Source organism: Neophocaena asiaeorientalis, unplaced genomic scaffold, assembly GCF_003031525.2.
Source record: "Neophocaena asiaeorientalis asiaeorientalis breed wild unplaced genomic scaffold, Neophocaena_asiaeorientalis_V1.1 scaffold594, whole genome shotgun sequence".
NCBI classification, from domain to species: Eukaryota; Metazoa; Chordata; class Mammalia; order Artiodactyla; family Phocoenidae; genus Neophocaena; species Neophocaena asiaeorientalis.
The window spans coordinates 3442859-3460376 of record NW_020175066.1 but is presented as its reverse complement, the minus strand read 5'-3'; the positions used below and the strand labels follow the sequence as shown (position 1 = coordinate 3460376).

The 17518-nt window shown below is 40.3% G+C and overlaps 1 protein-coding gene across 1 annotated transcript in view; it reads right to left on the bottom strand.

Moving 5' to 3' along the window:
* Positions 1 to 17518, bottom strand: part of CRB1 (crumbs cell polarity complex component 1) — a 141938-nt gene that overhangs the window by 22628 nt on the left and 101792 nt on the right. Inside the window, exons 9-11 of the mRNA XM_024764056.1 lie at positions 14189 to 15095; positions 11267 to 11395; positions 7683 to 7809 (exon numbers count right to left, since the gene is read on the bottom strand). Coding sequence (XP_024619824.1) covers positions 7683 to 7809; positions 11267 to 11395; positions 14189 to 15095 — 1163 coding nt within the window. The remainder of the gene's footprint in view (positions 1 to 7682; positions 7810 to 11266; positions 11396 to 14188; positions 15096 to 17518) is intronic.

The following is a 17518-nucleotide window of genomic DNA, read 5'->3' as shown; positions in this document are numbered from 1 at the left end:
GCCGCTCCGCAGCATGTGGGATCTTCCCAGACCGGGGCACGAACCCGCGTCCCCTGCATCTGCAGGTGGACTCTCAACCACTGCGCCACCAGCGAAGCCCGAAAATGTGACAATTTTTAACCTCCCACCAAAGAAAACCACAGGACCAGATGGTTTCACTAGTAAATCCTACCAAATATTTAAAAAAGAATTAACTCCAGACCCCCCTGGCAGTCCAATGGTTAAGACTCCATGCATGCAGTGCAGGGGGTGCGGGTTCGATTCCTGGTCAGGGAACAAATATCCCACATGCCGTGCAGTGCGGCCAAAAAAAATAATTATTATTATTTAAAAATTTAAAATATAAAAATAAAGAAAAGAATTGACTCCATTTCTTCTCAAACTTTTCCAAAAAAGTGGAGAGGAGGGAACATATCCAAAATCATTTTATAAGATCAACATGACCCCAATACCAAAGCCAGACAGAGACACCACAAGAAAAGAAAACTACAGGCCAATATCCTTGCTAAACATCAATGCAAAAACCACAACAAAATACTAATAAACAAATTCCAACAACATATGAAAAGGATTGTACACCATGATCAAGTTAGATTTATCCCAGGGATGCAAGGATGGTTTGACATATGAAATTAAACAGTGTAATACACCACATTAACAGAATAAAGGGAGAAAAATCACATGATCATCTCAACTCATGCAGAAAAAGCATTTGACAAATCTCAATACCATTTTATGATAAAAACACTCAAAAAACTAGGAATAGAAGAAAATTACCTCAACACAATAAAGTCCATAAATGAAAAGACCACATACTCAATGGTGAAAAACTGAAAGCTTTCCCTCTAAAATCTGGAAAAAGGCAAGAATTCCCACTCTCGCCACTTCTATTCAGCATAGTAATGGAAGTCTGAGCTAGAGCAATTAGACAAGAAAAAGATATAAAAGTCGTCCACATTGGAAATAAGTAAAATTTGTCTGTTTGTAGATGACATCTTATATGTAGAAAACTGTAAAAACTCCACAAATAACTTGTAAAACTAATAAACAAAATGAGCAAAGTTGGAGGATACAAAATCAACACACAAAAATCAGTTGAATTTCCATACACTAGCAATGAACAGCTAATTAGAAAAGGAAATTATTAAAACAACCCTATGTATAATAGCACCAAAAGTATAATTCACTTAGGTATAAACTTAATCGAGGAGCTGAAAGACTTGTACACTGAAAATTATAAAATATTAATGAAATAAATGAAAGACAACACAAGTTAATGAGAAGACATCCTGTGTTCATGGATTGGAAGAATTAATATTGTTTAAATGTCCATATCACTTAAAGCTATCTACATATTCAATATAATTCCTATTAAATTCCCAATGACATTTTTTTCAGAAAAAAAAAAAAAAGCTAACATTTATACAGAATCTCAAAGGGCCCTGAGTAGCCAAAACAATTTTGAGAAAAAAGAAACCTGGAGGCCTCACAAGTTTTGATTTCAAAATATACTACAAAGTAATCAAAATAGTATGGTACTAGAATAAAGACAGGCATATAGACCAATGGAACAGAATGGAGGGCCCAGAAATACACCCTTGGATCTATAGTCAGCTGATCTTTGACAAAGGTGCCAAGAATACATTACAGGGAAAGGATGGTCTCTTCTCAACAAATGGTGCTGGGAAAACCAGAAATCCATGTGCAAAAAACTGATATTAGACTCTATCTTACACCAAACACAAAAATCGAACTCAAAGTGGATTAAAGACCTAAACATAAGACCTGAAACTGTAAAACTCTTAGAATAAAACATAGGGGAGAAAACCCCTGACATAGGATATGGCGATGATTTCATGAACACAATGCCCAAAGCACAGGCAACAAAAGCAAAAATAGACAAGTAGAGCTACATCAAACTTAAAAATTTCTGCACAGCAAAGGAGACAAACAACAGAGTGAAAAGACAGCCTATGAAATTTCCAAGAAAATACTTGCCAACTCTCTTTCTAATAAGGGATTAATATTCAGAATATGTAAGGCACTCCTACAACTCAGCAGTAAAAAAAAAAAAGCTAATTAAAAAGGGGGGAAGGACATGAATAGACATCAAGTAAGGCATACCCTCTCTGAGCCTTAGATTCTTCATCTTCTTTAGAAAGAAGTTGGACTAGATGGTTTATGAGAACTTTTTAACTCTTTGATTCTCTGTTCTGCATTAATAATTCCAAATTTAGGAGAAGCATCCTGGCACTTATCAGACCCTTCTTATGTAATAGGTAAAACAATATGAAGTTGCCATGTTTGCAAAATATGCAATTTCATGTGGTTCTGTCTAATATTTCAGTGTCATGTACTTCCGTGTAATGATTGAAAGAGAATTATCTTAATATTCCTTCAGAGGACACCCTACACTTACAATGGAATATTTTTCTAACATCATGATTTTACCATAAGAGTTAAAAAAGAAAAACACCACCCAAATAAACTTTCCCAGATGCTCTATTTTCCCCCTGGTTATTGCCTTGATTCGATTACAGATCTTGCCTGAAACTGACTGATTGCAGAGCAATGCCAACCGCAAAGTTTGCTCTCAAAAGCATGTGAAGAACAGGACAAGCATCCAAGGCCCAGTCCATTCTGGCTATGGATGATAAAGATGCCTTTCAGAGGGTGAATGAGGCAGAACTGATGGTGTTAGTCTTTCAGTTTCAAAGGAAGCAGCATAGTAGATTATTGTATCAAAAAATATATTCTTTTTTTAAAATTAATTAATTAATTAATTAATTTATTTATTTATTTATGGCTGCGTTGGGTCTTCATCGCTGTGCGCGGGCTTCTCACTTTGGTGGCCTCTCCCGGAGGGCATTATGCCAAGTGAGGCAAGTCAGACAGAGAAAGACAAACACTGTATGATCTCACTCATATATGGACTCTAAAAATGTTGAACTCAAAGAAGCAGAGAGCAGAATGGTGGCTGCCAGGGGCTGAGGAGTGGGGAAAATGGAGAGATGCTGGTCAAAGGGTACAAACTTTCAGTTGTAAGATGAATAAGTTCCAGGGATCTAATGTACACCACGGTGACCATATATAGTTAATAATACTGTATTCTTGAAAGTTGCTAAGAGAGAGGATCTTAAATGTTCTCACCACAAAAATGAAATAGTAATCATGTGATGTGATGGAGGTGTTAGCTAATGCTAAGGTGGTCATCATTTTGCAAAATACAAGTGTTTCAAACCAACACACTGGACACCCTAAACTCACACGATGTTATATGTTAATTATATCTCAACAAAGCTGGAAAAATACTAAAAAAATACAAGTGAACAAAATTCAAAAATACAAAAAATAATACAGATATGGAGAATAAAATGCAAAAGTTCAATAGATCTATAATAAGACTCCGAAATGTATACTCCCAGCTTGCCATTGTCTCTTGAACTTCAGACTGGAATATTCACACTAACTAATAATTGTACTTGGATAATCCATTGACCTTACATGTATTCATTTATTCAACTAACAAAAATTTTAAAAATAACATTCACCAAATTTAACTTTTCACGTACTCAGATCTACAGCTTCTCCCAAACAATCATAAGATCTTACTGCTTGAAGCTTTGTTAAATGAAGCCCTTTCTCTACATCCCGTTTCACTATAGAAGGTAGCTTAAAGTGCCCTGCCCTTTTGTCTGTATCGCTGCAACAGCCTCCTGAATGTGTCTTTAGGGGTCCAGTCTTGCCCTGCTTTGAATCCATTCTCTCCTTAGAAGCCCAAGTAATCTTCTAAAGTGCAAGCGTAATCATGTCACCTCTCTGTTTGAACCCTATCAAAGACTCTCCATTGCTCTTAGGAAGAAAAGCCTAGGTCCCTGACACAGCTTCCAAGGACTCACTTCCGCTGACTCTGCAGCCTCAGGCTTACTCCGCCCTCCCCGGCCCCCACCCCCGCCAACTTCACATGGCCACACTGCACACCTCTGCAGCCCCTTCTGCTGACATGCCCCCTGCTATTCCAGCCCTCCTGACACAACCTCATGTCTGTTCGCCTTTGAATCTCCCCTTAGGCTTTGGGACTTTCTTTGACCTTCTGCCTTTAAGACTGGGCAAAAATGCCCCTCCTCTGTGCTCCTCTAGAGCTGGCACTAAGTTCCATCCTAACACGGACCCAGGAACTCTCCTCTGTTGACCTACATCCTCTATAACAGCGGTCCCCAACCTTTTTGGCACCAGGGACCCATTTTGTGGAAGACAATTTTTCCACAGACCCCGGAGGCGGGGGCGTGCAGGGGCATGGCCCAGGCAGTAATGTGAGCGATGCGGAGCAGCAGGTGAAGCTTCAGCTCACCTGTCCACCGCTCACCTCCTGCTGGGCAGCCGGCTTCCTAACGGGCTGTGGACTGGTACCAGGGTTGGGGACCCCTGCTCTACAAGACCCTCAACTTGCGGGCAAGTGCTGTGTCTAATCTACAGTTGTATTCTCAGTACCTAGTCCAGGGCATAGCACATAGTAGGTATTCATCAGATATTTGTTGAATAAATCAAAAGAGTAAAGTGGAGAAATGAAATTAGTCCACATTAGTAATAATTTTGGTAGTTGAGAATAATTTTCATATTTCTTTCACTGGTTTTCTTCCTAAATCACTAAACTCAAATTTTATGTATAACCATTTCTAGAAGAGGCTCCATTTAAATTTTGCAAAATTAAAGCTGAATAACTTCTGTTTTAAAACTCAGACGTGGCAAAAGGATCTTTAAATACAATTTAGTGAAGAATTTGGAAGGTGAGAGATATTGGTTGCCCTTATATTGAAAAAAATATGTATTTATAAAAGGTTTATCACAGTCCCTGGCACAGAGAAGGTTCTTGATAGTGTTAAGTGAATTTGTCTTTCTGTGCTGTCAAAACACTAATTTCTCCCAACCTCCCTGTTTTCTCAGCTTCCCTGTCCTCCAAAAAGGAGGGTGTTAAAAACCACTCCTCATGTACACACACACAGAAGGAAGAGGCATGGCCAAAGACAGAGATATAGCCTTGTTTAGTTCAAATGTTGAACCTTAAAAAAGAACAAAATAAAAAAATTTTAAATTCAAATACTATAGGTTATGCTTCAGAAATGGGGTCTAGAGGAGTCTGTGTGAATTTCTGTCACTCAGGTGAGAGGGCCCCTCCTCAGAGCCAAGTTAACTATGGCTAGCTCTGGTGGGGACGATGCAAACAATAGTAAGAATAATTGAGGATGTCATCAATACTAGAATTACAACTAGGGGAATACCCGCCACAGAGGGAAAGTATGAATACACGGAACTTTGACCTTGACTGCCGCAGGTGTTTACCTGCAGTAACACATCTGGGGAAAGAGACCACAATTCAGGGTGATCAGCACAGGTACTTCTGTGTTCATTATGTGGGGTGTGTGTGTGTGTGTGTGTGTGTGTGTGTGTGTGCGCGCGCCTGGCTTGTGGACATCTTAGCGTGCAAGACACAGTCAAGCCAAATGAAGACAGTTATCAGAGGATGAGGAGTAGAGATACAGAAACAATGGTTTTATTTTTCTGTGCAAATGTGCAAAAGCCATAGTCAAACACAATGCAATTGAAAATACAGAAGAAGACAGAGAAAAGGGAGTGTTTTTAAGTCAGCTATGACAAGACATTGGAAAACAGAAAAGCAACTACTGACAATTACAGTGACAACAGAGCCATCAGAATTGTACAGAGAAAGAGATGGTGAGTGATTCTTAAATATATTTGGGAGGAAACATGTTACATTTGGAATGACCTGTAAGTATATAATTATGGATATGCCCAATGGGAGCAAATGTGAAAACTGTACATGTGGTCTTTGGCTGTATCAATTTTATGCTTACTTCAGATAATATGGGAATGCAAATATTGATGGGAAGGTTTTCCCCACGTCTCTTGCCATGAAATCTAGCTTTGGAACAGATCAGCTGAGATGGCAGGATGGCACATACTGTGTGGAGGCGAGGGGAGCAGGGAGTAGAAAGGAAAGACTTCAACATGAGTCTCTCCCAGTTAAGTGCCTGCTAGCACTCCACAGGATAAATTTGCTGCATAAAATCTTCTATTATTGTTGAAAAATAAAACTGAAGATATTTCCTTTTCTTTTATAGTATACTACTTTGTAATTTTGATTTCATGGTATAGTTAAGTTTACCTTGGTAATTTCCAAAGAAAAACAAGTTTCTTAAAACAATTGGGACTAAATGAGTATTGGATATCACCCAATGGATAAATTACCCTCATATTTTCAAACCAGGGCAGCTCCTAAAGACACAAACACATTTACAAAATGATATTTGGTGGGCCATTGTAATTATAGTTGCTTTCTAAATTAATTCATAGGATCAAATTAGTTTCCCTTTAAATGAACACAAATAATGGCTCCTTTGGAAGGTATAGCCACACAAAGATATTTAGCATAAATGATAACATGCAGTGTGGAAGCAATAAAAATATCAGCAAATAAAGTTATTTTCTAATTACTATTTTATATGCTCTAAGCAAGAATATATTAATCTTTGCATACCTTATTAATTTACTTTGTAGATCTGTCATTTCAGGTATTTATTTCTTAAAAAAGTCATAATGCCAAATATACTTTGATTATAATAGGTACTATGCTTTTTTTCTCAGATAGTTGAAGAGGATAAATTTACTTGCAAATTTTAGAAAAATATGCCTCCAAGAAATTCAAGCTTTATAATTTACATTTTTAGTGTATGCATATACAATAATGCTTATTTCTTTATTGAATATGCATTGAAAAGCAATTGAGATTAGTCCATTTGATAGAAATGTCGATAAGCTCATAAATCTGTAAGCAATTAACAAAAAGTTATTATTTGTATAGAAAATACTGCAGGAAAAAGAAATGGAGAAAGGTTTTATCTGTCATTTTTTCTGAGGAAGGAAGGTTTTTATGGAATTGTAAATTATACTAGTGAGGTATATAACTTGAGAATTGATACGAATTGTATTAGAAAATTTTCTTTCTAGATTTTGAGGGATTTCATGGAATTTCCCACTTTCTCTTTATATATAGTTTAACTTACCAGAGAACTGGCAACACTTCATCTGAACAGCTTGTATAAGAGCATAGATGGATACAAAAAGTTTAATCAGTAATTTTCAAATTGTCATGTCATGAATAATAGATAGGAATGAAAGAACATAAATGACTGAGGATGAGTGCGAATGGGGGCAACTTATATTGTAAAAGCACACACAAGAATGGGGTGTGGGAGAAAGTTGTTTCTTACTGCAGTGGTCATTCAAATACAGAAGCGCTAAGAATGATGGCACATTTGTACTAAATACTCTCAACAGTGAGATGTTTCTGCTCATATTAAGAACAACAATTCTTTTTGCATTTAGAGCCGGAATAGGTAAATACTTGACATACTCATAAAGTGCTTGCAATATGCTTAAAATAGTCCTTGAATTTATTTTGATTTTCAAGATGGTTTTTACTTCAAGGCATCTCTTGAAATTCATGGCTTTGAAGTTTGGGAATGTTCACAGGTACGTCAATAATCATCCTGTTCACCCCACTCGACCACGGGCTCATCATTCATGCGCAGAATGAGGTAAGAAAGAAGCTGGAAGAGGTTCTGCCAGAGCAGGAGGGAGACATAGAAGGAGAGGCCGCTTACGTCCAGCTCACAGCGCGCGCCGGCGAAGGCCAAATCACAGACGCACTGGAACTTGTTCAGCAAGTCGTGGCATTGGCCTCCATTGAGGCAGGGATCGGAGGCACACTCATCAATGTCCTTTTCACACCTTGAAAACGGAAACAGCAGAAACCCGGGCCCCAGTTCAATAAGTTGGCTGTGAAATGAATGGGGAGGGAGAACTCTGGCCTGATTCACCTAGACCAGCGTGGTGTAATTGACCAATCCCCATGCCCTTTGTTGTATATGCTCGATAATGTGGGAGATAATCTTCAAAATTCCTTTCACAAATTTTTCTTTTAATGAAAATAATTTGTACACACACACACACACACACACACACAGACGCACACACAGTTAATTAGAAAGAGAAAACAGGTGCAAATATCTGGAAACCAAGACAAAATGGGGCCATGCATAAGTCAACTTCTCCCTCAAGAGTGTTAGTGTCGTTGCCACCTTATGAAAGTTCAGTTTTTTGGGGTACACGGGGACCAGGAGAGTGAGCTGTAGTTTTTCGACCTAGCGTCTACAGAGCAGACCTCCACTGCAGCTGTGAGGGTTCTGACGCATCAGTGCCCCCAGGCGAAGGGGTAAAGCCCCTCAGAAACAGAAAAATGTATTTGGTTTATTCTGAGAGATTTGGGATTATTATCCTTGGGAAACCCATTTTTAACAAAAAGCCAAAATAGATAATAGAAGCTTGCACTTGCTAATAAATCAGTTTCATAGCTAAGTGTAATATTTGCATGCTCAGGGAGAATGATTTTCAAAAGCCAAATTTTCCAAAAACAAGTGACATCAATTCTAAGGTAAATAGAAACTTTCCTCTTCCCCAGGACACTGTCATTTCCCCCCTAATTTTCCATGAAGTACTGTGTTTTATTCAATCACTCCCCAATCACTCATTGAGCAGATATTTATTTAGCACTTAACCATGTGCCAAACCCCCTGCTAGGCCTTGGGATAGACGGGTAACTGAGGCGTCTTTCTTACTTTGGGAAATTCATACAAAACCTCAGCTTTGGGAATCTCTATAGAGCAGCTCACAAGGTTGAAGTCCACTGTAAACAATTTTTCATTCCCCACCTCCTAAGAGGTAAGCGTGCGTGCCTGGGTCATCCACTAATCCCTAGGCTCAAACTGAAGGGATGAGGTGGTAGGTTGGGCAGGGCCAACCCAAGGCATAAAGGGAAAAAGATTTCTTCCCAGAAAAACAGCTCCTTATCCCCTTAGATACCAAGCATAGCTGAGACATTTTGTTTTCCTTTTTTGGCTTAGGCTTCTGGGCTGGAAGGAGACTCCTCTGATTAGACCAGAGCATAACTCGGCAGCTCGAGGGAGCCTGCCAAGTACTCCCTGCCCTGGGTGGGCCAGAGTGTTCACAGCATCCATCATGTACAATCTGCCAGGGTGACAGCACAGAGTTGGAGGTCTAACCCGACAGAAGAGAAGGCAATTTGTTAGAGGACAGCTTTTCAATATCTTTGGACTTTATGGAAGTCACACCCCCCCAGGCCTTGGGAGACTGCCCAGTATTTTCTAGCTTTCCTCCAGCTATTCTTTCTCTATTTCTTATCTACTTCTCTTTTGAGCTGAACAATGCACAATATACACACAATCATTATAAACATTATTGGAGCTTTCATTAGAGGTTAGTAATAGGTAGAAAATCAAAACAAATAAATCCATCGGCATCCAGTGAATTAACTAGTGACGGAGAAGGACTGTGAGAGCACAGAATCCATGGGACATGTGTTCACTATTTTAGAAATCCATTTTCAGTAGAGAAGTTTATCCGGATGAAAAGACTCCTGGGAGAGGAACAGAAATGCTGAGCTTCCTTTTCTTACCACATTTCAAGTCAACAATTTGAATTTAAATGCCAGATACCTTTCTTTTTTTAAAAAACAAATAAACGTTGGAGGAAAGGGAAATGTTTATTGTAAATAGGAATAAGGTGTGAGTACTGGAGAAAAATAAGCCAAGGCTTTGAATGAGTTCTGTGCATTGGCCATTAAACATTAATGTGCCATTAAGCATTGAATGGTGACATTGAAGGCTGGAAGTAACCAGCACTTAAATATATAGTTAAAGTGTTGTTCAAATTTTAGGACAAGAAAATCTTTGCAGTGTTTTTGATATATGTGGGATTGGAGGCCAACCGAATGGTCTCTGGGTTAATAATATGGTGCAATGAAAAGTGGAACGTGACTCTAGGCTACACAACTCCGTGCACATGGATACTCGGACTGCCTGTGCCGCTTAGAGCCAACCACTGAAAGCAAGCCCTGAAGGCTAGAGCTAGCTAGCCTTATCATTGAATGTCGGAAGGGAAAAATGCAGGTGTGGCCAAGATTGCCTGCTGTTTTGTAAATGTGACAAAAGAGCTGTATCTCTGTGGTGCCCAAAGAACTGGTTGAAAAAAAGAAAATTCAAATTAATCCAAACTCTAGTTGTTGTGGAGCAAAAGTATACCCATTATTTTATTAACTACTCTTTTGGGGAAAATTAATTCAGTCAAGATCTCTTTGTCCAATGCGTTGGACTTGAATTGACCTAATTTGTTCGGAGGAAGTTTGATCAGAGATCAGTATTATCTTACCCTGCATGATATATGAGATGGAGGAGAACTCTTTCCCTTTTCTTTTAAGTGTTGCAAGTAAAGATTTAGTCTTACATCTATGCTAGCACATCTACAGGTGAGCAGAGGCTTTGAAGGCAGTGCGACCTTGCAGCAGCACGTGTCTGGATTGGCACCTGACCTGTCACTTAACCTCTTGGCTTCCGTTTACACAAATGCAAAATGGAAATAATAACAATTAGAGACAATACTAACACTAACACTAACAGTTTGCCCGGTGCCTGGCATAGCACTAGAAAAAAATGGCTACGTATCTGTTACCTGCTGTTACAGTATCTCTACCTTGTAGAGCCCCAGTTTGTTACCATTCTGGGAACGTTGATCCCCTTGGGAATCCGATAAAAGCTACGGAATACGCACCTTCTTGCACTTGCCCTCACCTCGGCCAGTCAAATGCATATGCAAATTTGCCTGCATGTTCAGCAAGTCACAGACCGAAACCAGCCAGCGATCAACCCCATACCGACAATCCCGGCATTGGGTACAGCAGAGCTGAAGGGTTTCTCTGGGAAAGGTAGATTCATCAGGATAAAGTGTGTATACTTTTAGGGTTGAAGGTAATTCTAGGGGCAATCTTTAAGGTTTATTACATTCTACCTTCACCAACAAGCGTGTCTACATCACGTACTAGAGTTAGTGGGACAGAAACACGCATCCAGAAGTACCTCTAAAAAAACAATATCACATTTTACTGTTTTCGAAGACATATTTCCTTAGTTAAGTCAGCTAAAAAAGCGTTCTTGACTTTGACCTAAACTGTAATTTTTCTTCTTTTTTATTGTTTGTCTCTGTCCGGACCTATATTTCAGCACAGATTTTCCTATGGGAACTGAGATGAAAATTTAGAGGAGAAATAAACTTTGCATAATCTCTCTGTTGTTCAGCCCAGGCTTTTCTCCTATAAAGCTCTGCTGCGACTCACCATTCCCCAGTGAAACCTGGCCAGCACACACATTTTACTTCACCCTGGAACTCTGTGCAGTTGCCGCCGTTATAGCACGTGAGGTTGGTCTTCTCATTCCCACAGGCTGCTGAGGGTAATCTGGTGTATCTAGAGAGAAAAGTAACAGCCACACTGTCCATCTTGCTCATTTCATTTATGAAAACGTTTTAGAAAAGTTCATGTATATAGTCAATGCCAAACTAACTAGGTACTCAGTCTGGCTGAGCCACGAATGCTTAACTGTGCTGCTTTGTTCCAGAATCACCTTCTCAGTCCACAGCTCCTGCTGGAGGGCTGCGCTGTTCGGAGCATGGCTAACCATCTTCCACTGCTACCCAGTGTTCATTCGTGAGATAAGATCTATGCCGGGTGGGGAGGGGGGATGTCAATTAATTTAGCGCCGGAAAGAAATTTTCTATAGCTAGGGCCAGAGGAAAATTGCATCTCTATAAAGGCCAGGAAAGAAAGGACAGGACTCTGGTACCCAAGCCCTCATGTGATTTCTCCATTGCCTTTCACAGCTGAAGTCCAGTTGCCCTGCCAACACTTGCTGCCCCCATCTAATAACTCACAGCTCATCAGAATGCAAGCCATGTGCTGTCCAGGAGGTTTGTACACGGCACTCAGTGGTGACCACGTGTGAATTCTGAGCTTGGCTCTTTTGTTTATCAACAGAGCTGTATATATTAAGGAATCCTTATAAGGGTCAGAACAAATTGTTAGAAGCTAAGCAGAACTTTACTGTGTGATAAAATCCAGTGGTGTGAAGGGACTGGTTAAAAAGATTTTATGGTGTTCAGGTCCTTCGACCCACTGTGCATGTTATGCATGGAACTGGATACATAGTTAATATTCAGGAAATATCAGATGAATCTAATTTGTCCTGCTGTGCGTGCTGCAGCCAATATGGAGAAACCGGTCTATGTGTGTCTATATGTGTCTCTCCCCACAAGAGCTAATCAATTCTACTTTAAACCAACCTTAAGGTAGATAGCTAGTGGGAAGCAGCCCCATAGCACAGGGAGATCAGCTCGGTGCTTTGTGATCACCTGGAGGGGTGGGATAGGGAGGGGGGAGGGAGGGAGATACAAGAGGGAAGAGATATGGGAACATATGTATATGTATAACTGATTCACTTTGTTATAAAGCAGAAACTAACACACCATTGTAAAGCAATTATACTCCAATAAAGATGTAAAAATTAAAAAAAAGAAAGAAAATATCCTAAGGCCTTTTCAAAGGAGCCAAAAGCGTCAACCAGCATTGAAAGACGTCAATTAGCAATGCAAATATGAAGCTTTGCATACATCATATGTTTAATAAACAATTTTGAACCTCATTACAAAGTACTTTTGAATCAAAACTTTAATCTTTGAAAACTTGACTTTGATGAATTAGGCAGAAAAGATACTGCAGCACTGGTTACTGGGGCATATTTGTTTATTTTACTTATCCAAAGTCACCAATGGCAGTACTATTAATTTTAATCCTGAATGTCTTTTGCTTGTAAGCATTCAGATTACCTGTTGGCCAATGAGTCGGTTAACTCATGAGAAGTGACGTTTTATTGGAATGTCAACACTCAGCACCTAACCCTGTGTCATGCCTTCACAGACTCTGAACAGCAATAAATGTTATGGAGACAAATACATCTTCTTACAGGTGTGGCTACCTATTCTGTCTACTAGGAGATTCATCCAGTTAAGGTACCACTTCTGAATTAGTGTAATGTCTGCAGGCTGCCAGCCAACTCCAGGCCTTCCTGTCCACATTCTGGAATCTATTGCTTGCTAGAAATAACCGTCTCACGTGCCTATAACAACTCAATTGTTTAGTGAATTCAAAGCAAGTTATAAAAACAATAATGAATTCTACTTACATAGAAATACAAAGCAGTGTGACTTGGCAGGAAAATATTCATTCCTGTTTCTATTTATATTACATGAAACGGATGTGACTGCCAGAACTAAGCTTTATAGTTTTAGAAAAAACTGTGAAATGCTTTGAAATGGGCAAAAGAGATCACTGGGTATTCTTTCAGTGGAATGCTGGCTGTTATATAAAAGACCCTCTAAGATTATCTGATTTTTCTAATGTGTATGACTCAGGTTTTCTTTACCAAGCTAGTTCACAACTCTGTAAGTTGTAGAAAATTATAGTAATACTAATGGATCTTGTTCATTGAAGTGCAAATGAATTTGAAGCGATACAGTCCATTGTCACACTGTAGAAATAGTGTGGTTCAAGTACTAATTTTGTTGCCCTATAGGCTATTAAAAAATTTTGCATTTATTGGTAAATTCATTTCCTCATCCCTATTTACAAGCGTGTATATATATTATATGGACATATTTATGTATATGATTAGATTATTCTTTGACATTTTGATTTTTGTCTTACTGGTTCCCTCATTAATTAATGACAAAGTCATCAAAACGTTCATTCTGAGAGTCATGATTTCACCCTTTTGAAATTATACTTTAACATAGTCTTTTCAGAATTATATGAGTTTACCTGCCTGAAATACCCCAGAGTATTCTCTTAAGGGTAGGAGTCATGCTTCCTCCAACAATACTAAAATTCAGCTCTTGCATTTGTTGTAAATGTATTTGTTTCCTGAGGCCTTAAGGCTGTCAGACTCTGGGGCTGTAGTTCCTGAGACATTCTAACAGAGATGACTGAGAAAACATTTTGCTCAAAGTCTGGTCCAAACCCTGCCCTTCCTCTTTGTAGAACATGCCAGCAGGTGAGATCCTGTCTTCGCAAGACCAAACTGTGATGGCCGTTGACTGTCACCCCCTGCTCAGCACAGCCTGTATGTTCATACCTGGGCGGAGAGCTTTCCAGTTTGAAGATGTAGAACACAGCTCGAAACACACTTTATGTGGATATTATACTCACCTGCAGAATTTTCCTGTGAAATTTCCAGGACAGCGGCAAGAATAGCCACTGGTGTCACTGATGCAGGTGGCCCCGTTTGCACACAGGTGACTCTGGCAATTGTCTACATCTGATTCACAGTTCACACCGGTGTAGCCAGGCTCACACCTGCAGCGATAGCCTGCAACTCTGTCGGAGCAGTTGCCATGGATACAGGGGTTTGAAAGGCATTCATCAATGTCGAGTTCACAGTGTGCCCCTGACCATCCCACGGGACAGGTGCAGTGATGAGAACTGTACGTGTCTTCACAATGTCCTCCATGCAAGCAGGGGTTGGAATTGCAGGCGTTTAACTGCAAACAGCCAGTAACCACTGGATGTGTAGAGATTTTGAGAAACTGCTCCTCCTGAGGTTTATTAATGAAACCATGAACATTTTCAAAGTAAGAGAGATAAATGCCACTGATTTCTATTGTACTTAGACACCCTCGCAGGCCCTGCGTGTTGTCACTAGATCGCTCACCCACATAAATGTTTATATCATCCTTCAGGAAGCTGAGACTCCCAGTAGCCACTGCGCTGGTCACAAGAGGTGTTTGCTGGTCCACTTCCATTTGCCACCTGGAAGCCTGGGCCCGTGGGTCTGTCATGGAGAGAGTCACTTGGTGCCACGCGCCATCATTCACTGACTGCAGACTTGTCAGACTCAGCATGTAAAAACTGTTGCCACTCTGCAGCTGAAATAATAACTGGGAATCCCGAATGCTAATATTAAGGAATCCAGGCTCCTTCTGTGCGTGCAATATGATCGCATTTGCATCCCTTGTTCTGAAACCAAATGTGATATTGGTGAGTTCTCTGGTAATATTCCCATTGCTCCTGAATAATATCTCACTGCTTTGTCCATTAAAAACAGCATTTGCGATACCTAAAGAGAGAAGGCAACGCCAATCAGCAACTTTACTAAATCTGTTATGTTTGCCTAAGTACCTTTAATGATCATCGCGTTACTACCGTCATGAATGGATTGTTTGATACAGGCTAGGCACTCTGTTAGCTGCTTTTATATTATTTTTAATATGAAGTTCTCGAATATAGGTTCATTGTTATTATCATCTCTATTTTACAGAAGAAGAAAGTGAGACTCACAGAGGTTAAGTAATTTTCTCACGGTCAAGCGGCTAATAGATAATTAAGCCAGAATGTCAAACTTGGGTGGTCAGATGCCAAAACCCAAATCATCTATTTCTTTTCCACTGAAATGCAGTACCTTCTAATGTTATTTTACAGCTGCTCCCACAAATAAAGCATTGGTTACCCATTTTGCACATAAAGAAGTCAAGCACAAAGAACTCACAAGTCTAGCTATAAACTGGGCCTCAAGTGACACAGTTAATTAACAGTGCAGTCTGGCTTCTGAGTAAGCTGACCGGGAGGCACTTAAAAGTAGCATTCTAAATGACTGATTTACCACCTGGCAAACTCCAGTCATGTGCTGAGTTACCAATCTGTGCCTAACTCCAAGTAGCATCCTGTGGTTGGGAAAATTATACAACCACACCCTCTGCTCTAATATACGCCCACACACATGTGACCACAAGGGACCACAGCACTTTTGGGCAATCTTATTGCATTTTTCTATTAGACTGTTTTTCCAATTCCACAAGATCACTCGTTCACAGCTTGCTTTATCTCTTAAAATATCGAACCCTCTCTGTTTATGATCTCCTTTGTTACTTTCTTGAGAAAACAGGAGAAAGAAGAACCGCTTCAGTTTCCCACCGAATCTGTAAACCTAACAAATCTGGATCCACTCTGCTTTCCATTTGTTTTAATGGATGCATTGTCCTTATTCTCATCTGTACAATAATAGAAAAAAGATCTCCTGTTCTCTGCCCCTGGTTCCTGACACAGGGCTTCTAAAACCCTGGTAAATTCCTAAGTGATAAGAGCACTGCACTGGGAGCATCTTTGTTCTAATGAGACAGCGACTCTGGGTGGGCTCCTAGGTGGAGCCTGGATGCAGGCTGGTCATCAGGAAGACTAAGTCATGATTAGAAGCTTGAAATTGTCAGCCCCAGCCCATCCTCTAGAGAAGGAAGAGTGCAGAAAATGGAGTTAATAATTGGTCATGCTTACATAAGGAAGCCTCCATAAAATCCCAAAAGCATGGGGTTCAGAGAGCTTCCAACTTGTTAAACATACCCACACTGGAACAGTCATGCACCCCAACTCCTCGGGAAATAATCTCCTACACTGGGGACCCTCCCAGACCTCGCCCTATGTATCTCTTCATCTGGCTGTTCATCTGGGACCTTTATCATATCCTTTAATAAAATGGTAAACAATTAAGGGTTTCCCCGAGTTCTGTAAGCTGCTCTAGCAAATTAATTGAACCGAGGCGGGGGTCGTGGGAGCCTCAGATTTATAGCTGATTGGTCAGGAGCACAGGTGACAACCTGGGCTTGCGATTGGCATATGAAGTGCAGTGGGGGGTCTTCTAGTGGGACTGAGCCCTTAGCCTGTGAGATCTGACACTATGTCTGGGCGGATAGTGTCAGAGTTGAATTAAATTGAGATGACCCGTAGGACACACAGCTACTGTAGCAGAATTGCTTGGTGGGGGGACCCCGCATATCAGGTGTCAGCAGTGCTGTGCGTGTATTCCTACTGTGGGTTTTCCCTACTCAGGTGGGAAACTGTAGGTGCTCCAGCACACATCCAAGGGCAACTCTCCCAGTCACGCCTTGGGTCCCTTTCATTTTCACCTTTTTTAGGTATTACTTCTAAACGTAATCTCTTTCTGTTCTGCATCATCATTTTCCCTCCCTTTCTGTTGCTTCCCATCAGCATAAGAATATGCTGTAATTGCTCCAATCTTAAAAAATAAAAACACAGGCAAGACCCAAGAGCACTACCCTGACCTCCCTCTACCCTGTTGCTTTCTTATTTCTCTAGTTCCTTTTCCAGCAAAACTTCTCCACATAGTTTTAGATTCATCTTGTCTCAACTTTCTCATCCCCCATTTTCTTTTTAATACCTTCAGCCTTGTTCCCCATCACATCACTGAAACCACTCTTGTCAAGGTCATGGTGACCTCTGTGTTACTGATCCAGCAGTCAATTCTCTATTCTCATTATCTTCCAGCTTTCAGTAGAAATTGACCTTAAGACACTGTCTTTACCTCATGTGTGGGTCACCACACCCAACCTCGAACACTTTATTATACAGCCTATTCCAACCACTTCTCAGTGTCCTGGCTTCTCTTGCTCGGCAGAGCAATGTACCAACCATGCCTTAGCTCAGCACCTCCACGGTTACCATCACATCTAGAAAGGCTTCCTAAATCCT